The 19,439-nt window shown below is 38.7% G+C and overlaps 5 protein-coding genes across 9 annotated transcripts in view; 2 read left to right on the top strand and 3 right to left on the bottom strand.

Annotated features, from left to right (window-relative positions):
- Window positions 1–236: 236 nt before the first annotated feature.
- On the bottom strand, window positions 237–3,222 carry LOC108053855 (uncharacterized protein DDB_G0284459-like). Of its 3 annotated transcripts, XM_044459807.1 has the most exons (6): window positions 3,054–3,222; window positions 2,833–2,924; window positions 2,730–2,779; window positions 1,024–1,963; window positions 907–968; window positions 237–328 (listed from the first exon to the last, which is right to left on the bottom strand). In XM_044459807.1, the coding sequence occupies exons 1-5, from the start codon at window positions 3,099–3,101 to the stop codon at window positions 908–910; spliced, it is 1,191 nt and encodes a 396-aa protein (XP_044315742.1). In that variant the 5' UTR covers window positions 3,102–3,222; the 3' UTR covers window positions 237–328; window position 907. The 3 variants fall into 3 exon arrangements, with proteins under 3 accessions (XP_044315742.1, XP_044315741.1, XP_044315743.1); XM_044459806.1 differs by having other exon boundaries at window positions 2,833–3,221; XM_044459808.1 differs by lacking the exon at window positions 3,054–3,222 and having other exon boundaries at window positions 1,024–1,992; window positions 2,833–2,867.
- A 535-nt stretch (window positions 3,223–3,757) lies between these two features.
- Window positions 3,758–4,905, top strand: LOC108049448 (ATP synthase mitochondrial F1 complex assembly factor 2-like). Its single transcript, XM_044459814.1, has 4 exons — window positions 3,758–3,920; window positions 4,002–4,309; window positions 4,366–4,546; window positions 4,606–4,905. The coding sequence occupies exons 1-4, from the start codon at window positions 3,821–3,823 to the stop codon at window positions 4,854–4,856; spliced, it is 840 nt and encodes a 279-aa protein (XP_044315749.1). The 5' UTR covers window positions 3,758–3,820; the 3' UTR covers window positions 4,857–4,905.
- Window positions 4,906–7,805: 2,900 nt separating this feature from the next.
- On the top strand, window positions 7,806–9,728 carry LOC123037738. Its single transcript, XM_044459813.1, has 3 exons — window positions 7,806–8,786; window positions 8,842–8,903; window positions 9,482–9,728. The coding sequence occupies exons 1-2, from the start codon at window positions 7,876–7,878 to the stop codon at window positions 8,900–8,902; spliced, it is 972 nt and encodes a 323-aa protein (XP_044315748.1). The 5' UTR covers window positions 7,806–7,875; the 3' UTR covers window position 8,903; window positions 9,482–9,728.
- A 205-nt stretch (window positions 9,729–9,933) lies between these two features.
- LOC108043928 overlaps window positions 9,934–19,439 on the bottom strand; it is a 183,806-nt gene continuing 174,300 nt past the window's right edge. Inside the window, 6 exon segments of the mRNA XM_044459805.1 lie at window positions 9,934–10,975; window positions 11,038–11,192; window positions 11,256–11,358; window positions 11,435–11,584; window positions 11,646–11,942; window positions 19,170–19,381. Coding sequence (XP_044315740.1) covers window positions 10,892–10,975; window positions 11,038–11,192; window positions 11,256–11,358; window positions 11,435–11,584; window positions 11,646–11,942; window positions 19,170–19,381 — 1,001 coding nt within the window. The 3' untranslated portion in view covers window positions 9,934–10,891.
- LOC108049517 (PAX-interacting protein 1-like) overlaps window positions 19,276–19,439 on the bottom strand; it is a 73,935-nt gene continuing 73,771 nt past the window's right edge. For all 3 annotated transcript variants that reach the window (XM_044459809.1, XM_044459811.1, XM_044459812.1), the window contains one exon: window positions 19,276–19,381. The gene's annotated coding sequence lies outside the window, so the exon portion shown is untranslated. The remainder of the gene's footprint in view (window positions 19,382–19,439) is intronic.

Raw genomic sequence — 19,439 nt, forward strand, 5'->3', positions numbered from 1 at the left:
TCCAAATATAATAAACTTGTATCTACAGAAGGAAGATTAGGCATACTTAAAGATGATGGCAGAAGTCCAAGAGATCTTGCGGAGAGTATCACTTACATCTAAATTGTATTGTTATTTATTATTTTGCTTTATTAACTCTTTCCGTTTTTAAAATACTTGAAATATAATCTAAATAGTGAGCTCATTAATCTTATCTTCATCCGAATATTTTTTAATTTGTTTGTTCAGTAAGTTACTTGCTTTTATCAGTTTATTGTTAAATCAGGATCTCACTGCACAATTGATACATGGTCTTCTGCCCGTTCTTGCTGCTGTCCGTCAATGTAAACTTTAAGTGAAATTGAAAATAGTTAAATGTTAATTTAATGAATAAAAAGGCCTAACTAAATATCAATATACAGTTTACCATAGTTAAATAATGATAGCCTCCACACAAATAATTAAGACCAATCAAATCAAAATTATATTATAATTTCCCAAGCATTGCAAACGCTCACAAACACAAAGAAAACAGATTTTTAAAACATTTTCTAATTTATATGGACGGCTAGAATTTGTCTACTTAAGTACATTGCTTAAGTAGTTAAAGTTAGCTCAAAATTAAACGGCTCAAAGTTTGAAGGTTATAAAGTTTTCTTCGTTTGTGATGTTCAATTTTGCTACATACCAACTCATCCCCTAGTAAATATTTATGTTCATTTTGCTTTTAAATAAATGTAATAATTAAAATTCAACAAATAATTGACGAACAATTAAAAGTAAATTGTCAATGCAATATTTTGTAATAAAAAATCTTAAACTCGTGACATTGTTTACGCCATTTTGAAGTTTAATGAAGATTAGTTGATGAATTCAAGACCCTAAAAGTTCGTATTCATAATTTAATTTGTTTATTTCAGGCCTTACCTTAAGGACCACATGTCGGGTATATGTTGGTACCGCATGGAAGATGGCAGCAGAATCCGGGACTAAAAGCAGACTGTCATTTAGCCAAAGGACATTAAACACGGTACTTAAACACACCTAGGCTGACCCAAAAGAAAGTATGGAGAATCTGAGCTGCAGATACCGCCGGTTCCATAGGCTCCGCCGCACATGTCGCCACTCAGACCATTGCAGCACGTAGTATCAGGTGGACAGCAGCAGGGGGCAGGGCATCCAGCGCTCGGAAGGCACTCACTATCCCAGCAACTGGTGGCAAGTGGCTCAGGAGAGCAACAGCATCCTCCGCCACAAAAGGGCGCAGGGTTGCCCCCACTTAAAATCGGCCTGTAATCCGTCATATAAACAGTTTGGGTCTGGAACATATCGTTGATGCTGGATCCGCACAAGAACGGGTTGAAGGTTGTCATCGGTGGAGGTGTCTGCTGTTGGGCTCCCAGAAAGTTGGACTGCGGACAAGCAGAGCAGGCGTCTGGGGGGTAAAAACATGGCGGTGGTGCATACCAAGTGCCAGGTGGAGGCACGAAAGGTGTGTCTAATCCCATGGAACCGCTATCCGAAAAGCTAGAATAGGCGGAACTTTCGCTGGAAGCAACACCAGAACTAGAAGAACTTGTACTTTGCCTAGAATTCTGGAGAACCTCAGGATCTGGCATTTCAAGTCCCCGATTCTCGGAGTCTGAGCTATCCAAAGAAACTAGATCTTCGGAATCCTCGTCAGAATAGCTGGGGAGTAGATCCTCTGAAGTGCCTTCCAGCTGCCTTGCGCACCTGCATTTCGAAGAGGTAGTTAAAGTCTGCTCCGATTGTATAGAATTCTGGGAGCAGCAACAAAAGTCGATGTCCTGATCGGATGTGGACTGCATCTGAGAGTGGCTTGCGGGGGACCGGGATGAGCATCTGCAGCAAGGACATCCCCAGTTTGCAGCGATAAATGTTCCCGGGTCGCAGAAACATCCAGTTCGCATTTCTGGTTCGGCGAACGTCACAATGTTCATTAGGTTACCACAGATCCGAGCGCCTAGGAAAAAAGGGAATGTGTAGGAAAATCTGTTAAAATTATGAGAATACTCTCATTGGAAATTGGCATTATTATACCCTTGCAGAGGGTATTATAATTTTCGACCCTATAAAGTATATATATTCTTGATCAGGATCACCAGGAGAGTCGATCTAGCCATGTCCGTCCGTCCGTTTCTACGAAAACTAGTCGCTCAGTTTTAAAGCTATCGGCTTGAAACTTCCCAAAAGTTGCCTTTATATTGCAGGTAGTATATTTGTTGAAACAAGCCGGATCGGTTGACTATATCATATAGCTCCAATAGGAACAATCGGAAAAAAAAGGAAAAAAATATAACTTTGTTTTTTTTTTTGCTTATGTTGTTTTTTTCGGATTTGTTGATAATTAAATACTGTGGAATTACGTTTTAATTAAATTAAAATCGGACATCTATATCATATAGCTCCCACAGGAATACCAAAAAATTAAAAAAAAAATTTATTTTGCTGTCTTTCTATTTATTAAAATATTCCTTTGAGATATAGTAATTATATGCTATATCAGAATTACGCTTTTAGTTTTAGGAAAACAATGTCATATAGCTGCCATTGAAACGATGACAAAATGCAGCACAAAATCGACATAGTAATGTTTTTAGTAATATAGGTAGATACATCGAAATGTAGTTGTTTTGTAATAACTGCAAGGGTATATAAACTTCGGCTTGCCGATTACATTATTTGTAATATCTTAAAATTATTTTAAGCCATTCTATCATTCTATTTACCTCCGGAAGCTGGGCTTTTCATTTGTCCGGAAGAAATGCGAGTATGTGACCTAGGTGAGATATGCAATGGAAGAAGTTTCATAAAAATGCTTGGTTTTCGTACTTTCTTAATTTCTGGCCCTCACGGACTTCTTCAATGGCGACATTTTTGGGTGGATCATTCTTAAGAGTGGTCGTAGATGGAAAGTCGCATAGCTGATTGGCGTTAAAAAAATTAAGAGTAGATGCATGAGATTTGGGAATATTCAAAATGGTTGTAGTGGAGTCCTTATCATCAAGGTCGGAGCTCTCGGTCCTACTGCAATTTTGGGCTTTACTATTGACCTCATTCTCCTCGACCCTGATGTTATAGCATTCGGTGGAGCGCTCCATTATGTTTGAGTATTAACAGCACATTGTGTAGAACAAAAAAAAAAGAATAAAAACAACAACAATTTTCTATGACATTTTTTGAGGATAATTTGATTAAAATATCAGAGTTTGCTTTATGTCGAAGGGCGCCTAGAATTTAACAACATTTTTGAGATTTAAAGCCTAGTACTTAGATCGACGAAATCTTTCCGTCAGCTTTGAGAGAGAGCGAGAGGCAAACACCTGGCGAACGCTTTTCGTCAGGCTCTTTTTTCACCCCGGTGCTCAGATCGAAGAAAAAATAAAAAAATTTAATATTTTTGGGTGTGTTGTCAGAGCAGAGTTTTTTTTAGGTCGAAAAATAACGGAACTACACAATAAAAAAAAACCAAAAAAATGTCCTGATAGAACTTTATGCAGCTATGATCTCTAAATTACCAAATAATTATCAGTAATTAAAAACAAAACAACTGTTACATTTAAATTATATTGTTTTATGATTTATTTGTATAGCGGCAGACATGTCTTGCCAAGTAGTTGAGAATATCTTTTAAAGGCTCGTTACCGCAGATTAGATTTTTGAATTTTAACTGCTTGTTAACACGCCCAGCTGATTGACAGTAAGACCGTAGCACAATCACTGGCTGCGGTTATTTAATAGAAATAGGCAGCGGGCACACTGCAAACTGTATTGTGCTAAACAGCACCTCGAAGGGCCTAAAAACACATAAATTTAAAAGATGAATGGAAAGCTGATGCTGGGTGTCATCCGAGCCCTTCGGGTGAGCCACTGCAGCCAGTTTAGAGCTCCCACCGCCGGGGTCACAGTGCGGCATTACGGTAAGTAGCGTCGGCTTCCGTTCGCGCGGCCAAAAGTTTCATAACCAGCCGGCATTCGGCGTGCTGTTTTTCCCCCTGCAGCCGCTCCACCCAAGCGGTTCTACAAGAAGACGTCCGTGCTGAGCGGCGATGGCGGCTACGAGGTGGTGCTGGACCACCGGAAACTGAAGACGCCCAAGGGGACGCCCTTTGTGGTGCGCAGCGAACCACTCGCCATTGCGGTGGCCACGGAGTTCGACGCCCAAAAGGAGCACATCGAGCGCTCCCGCATGCACCTGTCCGCCCTCTGCTTCACGGCCATCGACAATCCGAACCACCTCAGCAAGCTGGACATGGTCAACTACCTGCTCAACTTCATGGCCACCGACACGGTGCTCTTCCAGTACGACGTGGGTGACTGCTTCTAAGTGTAGGGCTGCGGTCCACTGACATGTATCCGTTGCAGGACGAGACGGACCTTCAGGACCTGCAGGTCAACGAGTGGGACCCGGTTATCGCCTGGTTCAACCAGCGCTTCCAGACGAACCTGCAGAAGACCATGAACATCACGCCACCACAGGTCAGCGAGGAGGACAAGATGAGGGTCGCCAAGCACTTTCAGTCCTACAGCCTGGAAACTCTGCATGGTAACGCAGTCCGTGCCGAGTGTAAAACGTTTATAGCAACTCTCTCCATCCCCCATCAGGCTTCATCTTCGCAGTGGACACCTTGAAGTCGATAATCCTGGCCTGCGCCGTCATCGAGCAGATGCTGACCGTGGAGAAGGCGGTGACCCTGGCCCGCCTGGAGGAGGAGTACCAACTCAAGTTCTGGGGTCGCGTGGAGTGGGCCCATGATCTCAGCCAGCAGGAGCTGCAATCTCGCTTGGCGGCGGCAGTGCTCTTCGTCCACCTCAACTGTTCAGAAAACTTTGTTAAGCAAAAGTCAATTCTTTAAATTACAAGGATAATTGTTAAAAATAGAAATGATGTTTTTAGAAATGCCATTTTGTTTATTTGTTTATATGGAACAAAGAAGAAGCCAAGCCGATCATTTATTTATTTTTTTAAACCTATGCAGTCGTTGCTTTAAAAAACCGGCACCTGAAATGCAAAGCCGATCAAAAGATAAATGTTTGTTAAAACTAAAATAATAATCTACGCTTTTTGTTGATAATTCCAGTCGATATGTTACCGACTTGCTTAATTTGGGTCTATAAACATGGTACTGAAATATCATTTTTTGGACGTCCACTTCTCTTTTTCAGAATAAGCAGTGGAATTTTTGTTATTATTATTCTCAAGTCCGTGCAATTGCTGTTTACTAAATCCTAACTAATTAATTTTCGAGTGCGTGCATTTAGTTTCACTCAAGAGATATTTTACCTTATTATACAACGGTACTGAATAATAAGTGCTAGTCCTAATCACGATATTCACTTTCCAGTATTTAGGTATTTTTCTTACTGTTCTTACATAGCATTCAGCTTTTGTCCAGAAGCCTCTCTTACAGCATCACTAAAATCTGCTGAGAAGCAAAAAATTGAGTGGCAAATGTAACTTTAAAATCCAGCTTTGCTGAAGTACTAAGATTTAATGGATAAGATCTATATTTTAAAATATAGAGATTATTTTATTTTAAAAATGTGCAGTCGTTAATTTCATTGAGATAGTAGATGAAATCGACTAGAACGAGTGTCGATTGGTGGCGGGGAAGTGGAAAATCTCATGGGAGATTACGTTGACTTTAATAATTTTTACCAATCTCATTTTCAAGTATTCGAATACACTTGTATGTTTTTTAAGAAAATTGAACCCCCCAGATGGAATTTATTTGACGTAGCCATTATGTATTTCATATTTTTAGAACAGCGCTGTAAAAACACACGTCTAAAAAACAGACTTTAGATAATGCTTGCGGTTCAGGCGATCTCCGTTTTGTTTCGAATACAACAAATGTCTGAAAGTGTGTCTTTTTCTTTGGGAAGCGATCCACCAAGTAACATTTAACATGTTCCATATAAAGCTAAGATCAAAAACTATAAATCTATCTGAGACTTTTCTTTGGTAGGGTAGAAATCCAACACTAAAGCCATCAAAGGTGTAAGTGCGCTTTATTGGTTTAAGTCATTTTGGACCATTACAGGTGAAAGGTGGAAAAAGTTGGAAGTTTGGAATATTTGAATTTGCAGTTTTGGAGGAAATTTACTCAAACTTTATGAACCTTTTTTAGAGCCATTAACCCCAAGTTAAAGAGGTTTCAGGAACCAAAAAATATTAATTTCGATTTAGTCATTTATTTATATAATAAATAACTATAATCTTTGCTAATTTAAATAGTAAATCCATATCTTACATATTCTTAGGAAGTTTTTGTCACAGCATTGAGCTCTTGTCAGCGTAATGGTAAGCTAAAATTGAAATTTTTTTGTTACTCTGAAAGAATTTTGAAAACTTTACCAATTTAGCAAGAGGCTAAATAAATTATTGTTTTTTTCTCTTGAATGCTACTTCTTTTATTACTAAATACAATTTTGAAAATGCCAAACAATGAGTAACTAAAAGTTATACACACTTATTCAAAAAGAAAACAAACTTTGGAAATCTTCTAGCTAGGACCTCATATTGGCCAGAACATCGGCTGATTAGACGAAAGAATGTAAAGTGCGATTTAGATGAAATGTGTACAATAATACCAAAGACCAATATAATTATTGTATTGGTCTTTGATAATACATTTTAACCGAAACTTTGAAACCGCTTAGGTAAAGCACAGATTAGGTCGTCCAAAATAATTAACAACATCCTGTAAAAGCCAATTCAAAGACTACGGCACCGGAAATACAGAAAACAAGAAAGGAAAGCTAACTTCGGGCGGAGCCGAAGTTGAAATACCCTTGCAGAATATTCTGCAAATTATATTCTCCAAAATGATTAATATAATGCATTCTTAATACTCATAAAAAATCCCAACTTCCTAACTTTACAAACACCAAAGTTATGGCATTTCCGATCAATCAGTTATATGGCAGCTACAAGATATAGTCGGCCGATCCTTATGAAATTTGGTACGTCGGATTGATTGGCCAAATATAGAACCCATAGAAAGTCCCAACTTCCTAACTTAACAAACAGCAGAGTTATGGCATTTCCGATCAATCAGTTATATGGCAGCTATAGGATATAGTAGGCCGATCCCGGCCGTTTGCGTGCAAAGGAAAGAAGGGTGTGTGCAAAGTTTCAATTCGATATCTTTAAAACTGAGAGACTAGTTAGCGTAGAAACAGACAGACGGACAGACAGACGGACAGACAGACGGACAGACGGACATGGCTATATCAACTCAGGAGGTGATCCTGATCAAGAATATATATACTTTATAGGGTCGGAGATGTCTCCTTCACTGCGTTGCACACTTTTGACCAAAATTATAATACCCTCTGCAAGGGTATAATGACAGTATTCTCCTATACTTTTAACAAATTTTTCTACACACTTTTATATATATATATATAGTCGGAGAGAGCCGGATCGGGCGACTATATCATATAACAATCAGAAAACAAATTTAAAAAGTATAACTTTGTTGTTTTTTATTTTTTTCTTGATCTTTCGGATTTGGTAATACTTAAATACTACGGAATTACGGTTTTTAGATCCCAAGGAAAAATAAAAAAATGAAAAAGAAAGTATTTTGCTGTCTTTTATTTATTAAAATATTTCTTTGAGATATAGTAAGTATTTACTATGTCAGAATTACGCTTTTAGTTTTGTCAAAATCGGACAACAGTATCATGTACCTGCCATAGAAACGATGGCAAAATGTTTTTAGTAATATAGGCATAGAAAACGAAATATAGTCGTTTTGTAATAACTGCAAGGGTATATTAACTTCGGCTTGTCGAAGTTTTTCCTTACTTTTTTTCCTTTACTTGTTTTTCCTTATTTTCCTAGGCGCTCGGATCTGTGGTAACCCAATGAACAGTGTCACGTTCGCCGAACCAGAAATGCGAACTGCATGTTTCTGCGACCCGGGAACATTTATCGCTGCAAACTGGGGATGTCCTTGCTGCAGATGCTCATCCCGGTCCCCCGCAAGCCACTCTCAGATGCAGTCCACATCCGATCAGGACATCGACTTTTGTTGCTGCTCCCAGAATTCTATCCAATCGGAACAGACTTTAACTACCTCTTCGAAATGCAGATGCGCAAGGCATCCGGAAGGCACTTCTGAGGATCTACTCCCCAGCTATTCTGACGAGGATTCCGAAGATCTAGTTTCTTTGGATAGCTCAGACTCAGAGAATCGGGGACTTGAAATGCCAGATCCTGAGGTTCTCCAGAATTCTAGGCAAAGTACAAGTTCTTCTAGTTCTGGTGTTACTTCCAGCGAAAGTTCGGCCTATTCTAGCTTTTCGGATAGCGGTTCCATGGGATTGGACACACCTTTCGTGCCTCCACCTGGCACTTGGTATGCCCCACCGCCATGTTTTTACCCCCAGGGCGCCTGCTCTGCTTGTCCGCAGTCCAACTTTCTGGGAGCCCAACAGCAGACACCTCCACCGATGACAACCTTCAATCCGTTCTTGTGCGGATCCAGCATCAACGATATGTTCCAGACCCAAACTGTTTATATGACGGATTACAGGCCGATTTTAAGTGGGGGCAACCCTGCGCCCTTTTGTGGCGGAGGATGCTGTTGCTCTCCTGAGCCACTTGCCACCAGTTGCTGGGATAGTGAGTGCCTTCCGAGCGCTGGATGCCCTGCCCCCTGTCCACCTGATACTATGTGCTGCAATGGTCTGAGTGGCGACATGTGCGGCGGAGCCTATGGAACCGGCGGTATCTGCAGCTCAGATTCTCCATACTTTCTTTTGGGTCAGCCTAGGTGTGTTTAAGTACCGAGTTTAATGTCCTTTGGCTAAATGACAGTCTGCTTTTAGTCCCGGATTCTGCTGCCATCTTCCATGCGGTACCAACATATACCCGACATGTGGTCCTTAAGGTAAGGCCTGAAATAAACAAATTAAATTATGAATACGAACTTTTAGGGTCTTGAATTCATCAACTAATCTTCATTAAACTTCAAAATGGCGTAAACAATGTCACGTTTTTAAGATTTTTTATTACAAAATATTGCATTGACAATTTACTTTTAATTGTTCGTCAATTATTTGTTGAATTTTAATTATTACATTTATTTAAAAGCAAAATGAACATAAATATTTACTAAGGGATGAGTTGGTATGTAGCAAAATTGAACATCACAAACGAAGAAAACTTTATAACCTTCAAACTTTGAGCCGTTTAATTTTGAGCTAACTTTAACTACTTAAGCAATGTACTTAAGTAGACAAATTCTAGCCGTTCATATAAATTAGAAAATGTTTTAAAAATCTGTTTTCTTTGTGTTTGTGAGCGTTTGCAATGCTTGGGAAATTATAATATAATTTTGATTTGATTGGTCTTAATTATTTGTGTGGAGGCTATCATTATTTAACTATGGTAAACTGTATATTGATATTTAGTTAGGCCTTTTTATTCATTAAATTAACATTTAACTATTTTCAATTTCACTTAAAGTTTACATTGACGGACAGCAGCAAGAACGGGCAGAAGACCATGTATCAATTGTGCAGTGAGATCCTGATTTAACAATACACTGATAAAAGCAAGTAACTTACTGAACAAACAAATTAAAAAATATTCGGATGAAGATAAGATTAATGAGCTCACTATTTAGATTATATTTCAAGTATTTTAAAAACGGAAAGAGTTAATAAAGCAAAATAATAAATAACAATACAATTTAGATGTAAGTGATACTCTCCACAAGATCTCTTGGACTTCTGCCATCATCTTTAAGTATGCCTAATCTTCCTTCTGTAGATACAAGTTTATTATATTTGGAATTTAATGTTCTTTTTTTGTTGCGTGTGAATTTTCTGGTGGGGCAGGAAGTTTTACAATAAGCTTACTCACATATAGACACACACACATATGCAGGAAACAACTATCTAGATATAATCAAAAAATGATTTTTTATATTGTTTTGTGTATTTACGTGTTTTGAATCCTGTTGCAGGATTTGCTTCAGCTATTTAAGTAAGATTTACATAATAAAAATAATTATAAAACAGAAATTAATACAAAACTTAACCTCAAGTATAAAATGATACATTTGATTTATGTATGTACTTGTGTTTTTTTTTATGCAACAATCAGCATAACTGGAATAGTCTTAGCCAACCAGGATGGCGATTTCGAGTGGTCTTTTGTTGTATAAGGTTTGCGAACATAGATATCTGGTTGAAGATATATATTTAATATATGTAGACATGGGTGAAATTGCACTAAAACTAAATGCTACAACATTTAAAAATGGGATTTCATTATCTGTTTGCTAATAATGAATATATATAGAGATATTATCGAAAATTTCAGCAGCTCTCCTTCAAACCGAATTGGTTTTGGCATTCATTAAAAATACATTGAATAATTTCCGTTATGTAGGTAGGTATAAAAATGTCGCTAGCTGATGTTACTAAATTTACTTTTATGCCTTTGTGTTTTTTATGCCTTTTCGTTTTTATCCTTTCGTAATAGTAAAAGTAATTTTTTAAATAAATTTTTTTAGTCTTTTCATTTTCCATGTGTGCTTTAGTTTACACTATACATAAGTCAAATATGTATATATAGCAAAATCAATATATACTTTTCTTACTGAAACTCTAGCCAACAACAACAGCAATCTAGGGCCCTGCACATGGCTTATATCAAAATATATATTGGTGTAAAAATTTGGCAATCTTGCGCTTAGATTCAATCTCGACCAGTGGGCCTGATGTGGCTGCTATCGTGGCTTTGGTTTTTAGGCACATGTTTTCAGAGCTTACAACTAAAGAACTTATCTCCAAAATATATGTATCTAATACTAAATATGTAAAACTTGTTTTGCCAACGGCAGCAGATTTCTATCTCTGTAATCAATTGTCAATGCTCCCCGCGCAAGAGCTCCATTAGCAAATTGAAATCCGCGCCATCCCGAGTCTTGATCGTCAGCATCTCCTTGCCCAGCTTTAAAAGACATTTATTATTCGCACAGAGTAACATTTTAATATGCATAACACCACACTCACCTGACATGTTCGCTGCAGGTCAGGAATACGCAGCAGTAGTTCCCCAAACTTTGACGGCGTGTCGGGGTAGTGGGCCAGGGTGTACGCCTGCAAGCTCTGCAACGCCTTTTCCTGGCACTCTCGCACCTTCACCGCCTCCTGCAACTCCGTCGTATCTGAGGGGACACACTTCTTTGATTAGCGTTGGGGTCAATTTGGCAGGTAATTATACTTCTTACCCGACTGCAGCAGCACTATCACCTTCATGGCAACATATTCATAGCGATCAACGCGTAATCGCCTCAGGTGATCCGTCAGATTGAGCATCCTTTCAATGCAGGTCTACAATAAATAAGCGGTTATATTCGTGTTACTGGGGTGAATTTAACTTATTTTATAAGTTTAAGGCGTAACTCACCTGCAAGCCATTTGACTTGGCCTGCGATAGGGTTATCTTCCTGCCTTGTGACATTTTAATCTCGCCGGGAGTGTCGATTGATCGAAAACAGCAGGAGAAGAGCAACAGTTCGCACCACGAATTAATGAGCAGGCATATCTGGTCATCGATCTGGAATGGATTGAAATGTACAACGATATTCAAGGAGTGTCCATGTAATCCCTTTACGAACCGAAATATTCTTGAAAAGCGGCAGGCTCTTGCACCACTTGACGATCTTGTAGAGGCGGTGATCGGCCACGTTGCAGAGATGGGCGATTAGATCGGGGTTGGCGTTCTCGCCATTGGACGAGAGGCCGGCACTGGCCAGGAGTGGATTGGTCAGCTGCGGCTGTGCGTGGGCGCCCGAGGATGCGGCGGACGACGAGGATGAGGACGAGCTGCCGGAGGCGAATGCCGACAGCGGTTGGTTTATACGGGCCAGCTCAGCGTCGGTGTACTGCCAGTGATGCTCAACATCCATGATTTCCTGGAAGAGTCGATAAGGATTTTAGTAAGACGGCAAACTGCGAGCAAATTGGCTCTATAGGTACAAAAGCATAGTTCCAATATGTTGCTATGTATTTAAAATGTATTCAACAGGCTTTATTTGTCGAATATAAAATCCCTTTTCCCGCATATCCACTCCCTACCCTCCTCGATAATGGTTAGATAATAAGCTTAGCTGCCCAAAAAGAGAACCTATTAAATGTCTTTGCCTAATGCAATTTCCCCAGTCTAGTCAGCATGTTACTCAAAAAATATAGACAAAGTCTAAGAACTGCAAGCCAGGTGCTTCGTTCTTTCTATTCACCATTCTATTTATTAAGCCGGAGCTGGAGGACTGACCTGCAGTAGTGGTGGCACGCTTCCGGTTCGCAGGCCATGCTTGCCCGTCGCCGCCGCCTCCTCCGACTTGATGGAAGCTCCTCCCAATCTGGGGCTGGCGGGCAGGGAACTCGAGCAGGGAATGGGTACGCCTCCAAAGCCATTCAACTGATGCAGTCGCTGGACGCATCATAGCTGAAACAAATAACAAGCCCGATAAGTTGACAAAGCAAAAAAGGGGAAATATCTCACTCGTTTCAGGTATTTATGGAAACGCTTCAAATTGAGTTTTCAGTTTGGTTCGCTGAGGTTCGTGTTGTGTGGTTTTTTGGGTCTGTGGTGTGGTTTTGGTCAATGGAAATGCTTATGCAAATGCAACTCAACCTGCAGCGAGTTGAAAAAGTTGTTTACTAACCCTCGCCTAAAAGTTTTTACGTGCTTTTGTATTCCGAGAGGCATGAAATTCCTTGAGAACTGGCCGTTTTTCCTGACTAAAAGCAAGAATAATTGCCGGAAGCGGAAGTGCCAAGTGCTGGTGTTGTTACTTTACTTTGGCCAAACCACAATTGTGCAAAAAATTGCACTAAAGTGCTTCTCCTGTTTTCTGCACAGTAAATATGCAAAATCTCAGCCTATACACTCAAAAACAAACGGAAGCAAAACTGGTCTATTAATTATTTCGGCCAACTGTTCTCAGTACTTTTCTTAAAAACGAAGGCCTGTATAATAGTTAATTTCGTTTATTTATTTTTTTATTTGTATTTTTATTTATAAAATATTTTTTAATAATTTATACCCTTTTGAAAGGTACTACAATTTTGGTCAAGACCTTGCAATGCTGTCATATGTATTTTCTCGCAGCGCAGGCATTCTTCAATTTTCTGTTAGACTTTTAAAACTTCAGCTTGCCAAAGTTAAATAAATAAATAATTCAATAAAATCTCTCTACCACTTTTATTTAAGTGCATCGTGGAGTATAACAATATTGTTTGTGAGTGCTTGAAGGGGGTTGGTAAATGGGGGCTTACTTTCCAAGATGGCCTCTCTAATTGAGGTTCGGTCTTTATCCATGAAAATGCATTCGTAAACCCCGTTTTCCATTCTCTAGAGAATGTGCGTGTGTGTGCGTCGGTGTCCATGTGTGTGACCCGAGCAATTAGTCAGTTATTGCTGGGTTTTTCAGGGATTTTCCAAGTGGCGAACAAGGGGGGATACTGCGATTAAGCCAACTCAGTGGCATGCAAGCATAAAATGTTTTTCGAAACGTTACTGACTTGTTGTTCTAACTCAATACAATGGGCAGGACAAGGGCCTAATCGAGACAAAAAGAAGGCCAGGCAGAGCACGTGTTTGTTAAGACCTTGAGGTTGCCTACTTTTGGGAGGAATTTCAAATGAGTGTTTGGCTTAAATTTGTTTTTAAATATTGATATGAATTATAAATTCTTCTGAGTGCTTATGAAATTACTCGTGGGAATGCTGTACTGCCACAAACTTGGCGCAAGAGTAAGGAACATGTTTGGATTCAGCTAACCGAAATAAATAGGGAGCAAACTTTACCTTAAATTGAACGCTTTTTATTACGGAGCTATAATTAATATAATAATATAAACCAATGTCCATTTCATCCGGTCAAAATTGGTGTCATTTTACCGACCTTCAAACTTTTTCATATGAATCACAGAAGTTATGAACTTTTTTATGAACAAATTAATACAGAGCTTCTGAAGTTTTACCACCCCATGGGATATCCTTTTATTATCCACTCTTTTCTAACTTCACTTGACTTCTTCCCAACATATTGTAAAAAAAGTACAAGTTTCAGCATGCAGGAAGACATTATCCCCCTTTATGATAAAAATGTGTGTTTGAAGTCAATAAAACCTTTGTTGAACCTTTTAAAAGGATCACCTTACAGCTATCATAATTCTAAAAATCAAACTCCATAATATAGTTTATTTACTTAAAAAGTAAAGAACTTATTTTGTAATAAATTTAAAAACCAAGAATAGTAAATAAGAAAGTTGTTACAAAAACAACCGTTGGATGCCACATGTTGTATAAAATTATTTGCTCACATCAGCGTGGCATTAAAAAGGTTTTCCTCAAGTGCAGTGAGAAATCCTGATGCTTGCCTCATGCACCGGTTTCCATCTGTTTACGTGCCGCAATTCGCATTTGTCACCGCCTCAAACGAGGATGTCACGCAGTGTGGTCCCGGGCTTTGAGCTTGATAAAATTGCAAACGCAGTTCGAGAATTGGCAAGGGAATTGGCACGAAAAAGGGGTTTTTTAACCCTTTCCCAAGAAAACTTTTTTACTTGCTTTACTGTATCAGACTTTTCCCGTTTGTTTAACCCGTCGCAAGCTTGTGGCAAATTAATTAAATCACCGAAGCTCAGTTTGGTTTGTAGTATGAAAGAAGATACACAGCGAAAAACATTTTGTGTAAACGGACACAATAGACAAATTTTTATTTAAATTTAGCGACATTTAATATTGAACTTTATTTTGATCCCTATTTAAGCCAAATATAAAATTGTGTTTACTTGGCAGTTGAAAGCCACCTTTTGCTTTTTCTGGGAAAGGAGGTTTTAGATGGCGGGTATTCAGATGAGGAGTTGGCCATGGAGTTGACTTTTACTTCGGCTTCGGTTTGCTAAGCAAGCAAAAGTTTTGCTGGCTGTGTGTGTGTTTTTATTACTGCTGCCAGTGGGCGTTGGCTTTCACGTTTAGGAGGCCTTTGATTTCTGCTTTGAATTTTCTAGCCCCCGACTCTTCTGCCACGACCCGCACCTCTTTGACTTGGGTGAAAGTGGGGGCCATTGAACCCGAAAAAGATAATCCAGGAGGCGAAGAAAGGAGAGGAGACCGCCTCATAAATCTCACAGCGCCTACAACATGTGCTGCAGTTTGTTGTGGTGTGCTTGAGGAACAGAGGGGCAGGCCATTGCCCTTTGCAGACTTGCACAATGCAGAATAACCCCTTCCTCCGCACCTCGTCCCTTGTCCCTCGTCCCTCCCCCTACCTCACAAGCCAAAAACCTTCCTCGAAATGCAAAATTTGCGCAACATAAATTATGTTTTGTTAAAATGTTTACGCTTTTTTATCGTGCTGCTGTTGTTGGTTGCATCCTCAGCCTGGTTATCGCTCCTTAGCCCTCCCACATCTCCACCTACTTATACCTCTTGCTACACAGAGAAAAAGCATCTGAACAAATAAAAAATCTTTCTGAAATGATTCAGCACTTTAAATGCTCCAACCGACAATTTTTGGTAAAAGAAACTGCAAGCGACAGTAAATATTGTGTATTGGTAACGTTAATGTAAGTGGATCACCCTAAAGCCAAATCTGGAAAATTAGCAAAATCAATCATCTGAAGTTCTTTTGCACTGCTTTCATACAGTTCTGTCCTAATTTAAGTAATATTTATATTTATTAGGTTTAGACAAAATATCGAGTACATAGATTATATGAATTCAGAGTAGAGTAGAACCTTTTGGTAATTATAAAAAAATATCAATAGCTACTTTACAGTTAGTTACAGTAAGTAAGCAAGTCAAGAATATTTGTGAAAATTTATGTCAATAATTTAACCGTTAATACAGAAAAATGTAACAACAAAGCACGATAATTTCACAGTAAACAGCTTTTTTGAATAAGGTTATAAGTTAAGCTGAGGTTTTTGAACTTTTTAATGCTTTTAAAACATGTTTTCTCCCAGTGCACCACCTCCTCCTCAGCTCTCCAGCTGTGTGTGTCTGCGTGTGTTTGCCTGCCACTTGACACCTCTCAATGACAAACCGCTGAGTTGCTCCCTTCTGGCAGATTGTCCTCATGCTTCCTCCTCGCTCGGCTTCATCTTCCTCTTTAGCGAGTGCTATTTTTATTGCATATGTGTGTTCTCAAGCTTCAGGACTACCATCAGCTTTGGACACATGCACAGCTTCAGCTTTAGTTTCCTGCTCTTGTCCTGGCCAGAAATATTTTTTTGCCCCATTTGAAGGATGGTTGAGGAGAAAAAGGAAAAGTGTGCAAAATAGGGGGTGAATAGGAGACGAGGAGGAAAAAGCCAACAGTGATGGACACAGAAGTTCCTTGGGGCCATACACTTTGCTGTCGGCTGATTCCACTGAGCTCGTCATGAAGTTTGCTAATGCCAAAAACGAACAAGTTTATTTTGGGACTTCCCAGAAAATATTTGCATATTAACACTGGCTTTAAAGCAGGCTTACTACATTCACAGTTAAGAAAATGCTTTTAAGAAGTTCAAGAAAACTGTGGTTTTTCTTCGTTTTGTTGAGACCATGAAACCGAATTCCCCTGTTAACCGCTTATTTACTTTAACCATAAGTTTATTACAAGCTTTTAAACTTACTTTAAAAAACTCTTATTTTATTATATTCGATTGACTAGACATTTTTAGGGCTAATCTTGTCCCTCGTAACTTTCCCATTAATCTTAAATTCCCATCCTTTCCCCTTATCTACCAAGTTTTTGCTCTAGTGCCGAAAATGTTAAATTTCCCTACAATAATTTGTGTGGTTTTGCTCCCAAGTTTTATTGGATAATTAAGAGGGGGAGTCAACCTCATTCCTGCGACGCCCTTTTCCTCTGCGAAGGTTCATGTGTGGGCGTGTTTGTCTTTTTCTTAAGCATTTTGCGGTTCTATTTGCCCCAGACTTTGGGACCTCTTCTGTCTCAGAGTGTGTGAGCATAAATCTTGCAAGTGGAAACTTTTTGCGGCAAGCGCAGCATAAATATTTGAAAATTAAAAGCCGTCCTCGGAGCTCAGAGTTACGAGTTCCCCTGCCAGGCCACAAATAAAAAAGTTGCAGCTGCAAAAAGGCCGCCGCAAGAGTGAAATTTATGAAAGCTCTAGAAAGTAAGAAAATGAGGAGAAATCAACCCCCTAAAAAGTCACTCATAATGGGAAACTAAGCAAATACAGGAAAATAAGGAAACTGACAGGATCGGATATACAAATTACAGGAAAAATGTATTATATTTACTGCCAGAGGAGGGAAAAGGAAACCATAGAAACATTGAAATTTTTTTCTGTTTTAAATATTTTTGTTTTATATTTTATTTATGTAAATCACTTAATTTATGATAATGTTCAAAAATCTTGTTAACGGTATAATTGCAAGGGTGTTAAATCTTCTGATTGACATATTATTGTTCTTTAGGTCAGGGATAAAGTCTTTGCATTTTCTGATTTTATGTTTACTTTATTGTCCTAATTTTGGAATACTCCTAATCTGATGAACTTATTAACAAAACTCAAAACTATCTTTATCTTTAAATTTACTGTCATTTATAATATCGTCAGCAATCGAATCTGTAGCATATGAAAGCAAACCAATCTGCGACATATTAAAATTAAAATTAAACCAAATACGTTTTCAGCCCGAGGGCAAAGCACAAATGCTTAATTACATTCTCGATTTCAACATGAATTGAAATCTCGTTACGTAACAAAAAGACAGCAAGAACAATGACGGCAAACGGCAGCAACAACAACGAGGAACAATAATCATATCACGAGGCATAAATCACCAAACAAATTGAATTATCATTGCGTCATTAAAAAGTCATTTCAGCCGAAAGCCCACGTTAAAAAAGAAGTACCACGGAAAAATAAAATATAATGAAAATAAAGGTGAAGCGATATAATTATGTTGCAATATGGCGCCCTCAAGCATGACCTACGCCCACAACAACAATAATAAAACAACAACGCCAATTACCGCCGAAGGTGGGTTCGCAAGAAAGAGATAGAACCATTCGGAAAGACAGAGGCAGACATATATAGACAGACCAACGGTACCTAAAAGTCACAAAACGCGAGCACACGTTCACTTTCGAAAACTTAAGCCAATACGGAATAATTGAGTTCAGAATGCCAGAATGAAAATCAGTTTTCATTTTTTATCGCTGTTGCTTTTGCTGCACCCAAGCGTAGCATTTCAATGAAAATTGTTTGTTTTCCGAGAGTCGAGGGCGCGGTTTTAGGAAGATGTCAATAAAAATCATACAATACGATTTTCGTACTTGACACTTGATTTTCGAGCATACAGAATTTGGTATGATAAATAAATAAATGTTAATTTCTTTAAGTCTCTAGAAATATCATACCAAAAAAATTTCGAATGATATATAATTATTGGGAAAACAGCATTAAAATACTGGTTATAACTTCTTAAACTTCAGTACAAAATAAGGGGTTACGTTCTAAAAATTCAAAATTGGCAGAAAAAAAAATTGTTATTGTTCAAATTTGGTCTGTTTTCATTAAAGACTCATAAATTTTTTCAATATTAACCAAAAGTTATTAATAAATGCATAACATTCATATTTTCAAAATTAAAAGTTGGTATTAAATTAAAAAAGTTGCTTCATTTAATTAGTTAACAGGTTAAACTTTATTGAAACGTGAAAATGTTAAAAAGTTGGTATTAAATTAAAAAAGTTGCTTCATATAATTAACGGGCTAAGCTATATAAAAACTTTAACCTTCACAAAATGTTCCAAAGTATGGAGATCATATGGTTTTATTCATATAAAATTTGAAATGCATTTGGTGGCATTTATAGATTAAGCCAGTTTGTTTGTGGCTCCTTATCAAAAAAATCTGTCATTTTCGATTGTTTGGTGCCTTTAAAACAAAAAAAAAAAAAACGATATTTTGCAATAGTGTAAGACGAGGTTTTTAGCGTGTTAAAAGGGGGATGGGAGTAAATTTGTAACCGTGTAGGATCGAGTTCGTGGTAAAAAGAGTCCGTGTTAAGTGAGGGCCAAGCGTAGTTTATTTATTTAGCTCCTCCAAAGTTCTGCATATAGTGCACGTCTCGGAAATGATCCTATGATATGGGTGCAAGGTACTCACGAAGAAGTGAAGCTCAACGTTGTGGGTGCTTTTGGCGGCACATATCTGGCTCCTGCTCGGGCAACAGCCACTGTCCTCGCTGCAGCGGTGCAGGATGGTGCAGTGGGGCGTGTAGATCTTCGAGGGATCCTGCTGCACCAGCTGGCAGCGTTTCTGGGGCACGCGGCAAGTGGCCTCCTTCAGCACCTGGTTCATGTGGGCGTGGGCCAGTTCTGAAATGGGAGGGCGGCTTTGTCAGCTGGCTTAGTCCCTTATCCTCGGGGAATGGCT

The sequence above is a fragment of the Drosophila rhopaloa genome, unplaced genomic scaffold (assembly GCF_018152115.1).
Source record: "Drosophila rhopaloa isolate 14029-0021.01 unplaced genomic scaffold, ASM1815211v1 contig_2, whole genome shotgun sequence".
Taxonomy (NCBI): Eukaryota; Metazoa; Arthropoda; class Insecta; order Diptera; family Drosophilidae; genus Drosophila; species Drosophila rhopaloa.

Coding starts and splice junctions, on each gene's coding strand:
- LOC108053855 (XM_044459806.1), bottom strand. CDS start 3,101: ATGGAGCGCTCCACCGAATGCTATAACATCAGGGTCGAGGAGAATGAG. Junction 2,780..2,832: donor GAGGGCCAGAAATTAAGAAA/GTACGAAAACCA, acceptor TATCTCACCTAG/GTCACATACTCGCATTTCTT. Junction 1,964..2,729: donor GAAAAGCCCAGCTTCCGGAG/GTAAATAGAATG, acceptor CTTTTTTCCTAG/GCGCTCGGATCTGTGGTAAC.
- LOC108049448 (XM_044459814.1), top strand. CDS start 3,821: ATGAATGGAAAGCTGATGCTGGGTGTCATCCGAGCCCTTCGGGTGAGC. Junction 3,921..4,001: donor GGTCACAGTGCGGCATTACG/GTAAGTAGCGTC, acceptor TTCCCCCTGCAG/CCGCTCCACCCAAGCGGTTC. Junction 4,547..4,605: donor CAGCCTGGAAACTCTGCATG/GTAACGCAGTCC, acceptor ATCCCCCATCAG/GCTTCATCTTCGCAGTGGAC.
- LOC123037738 (XM_044459813.1), top strand. CDS start 7,876: ATGAACAGTGTCACGTTCGCCGAACCAGAAATGCGAACTGCATGTTTC. Junction 8,787..8,841: donor TTTCTTTTGGGTCAGCCTAG/GTGTGTTTAAGT, acceptor GTCTGCTTTTAG/TCCCGGATTCTGCTGCCATC.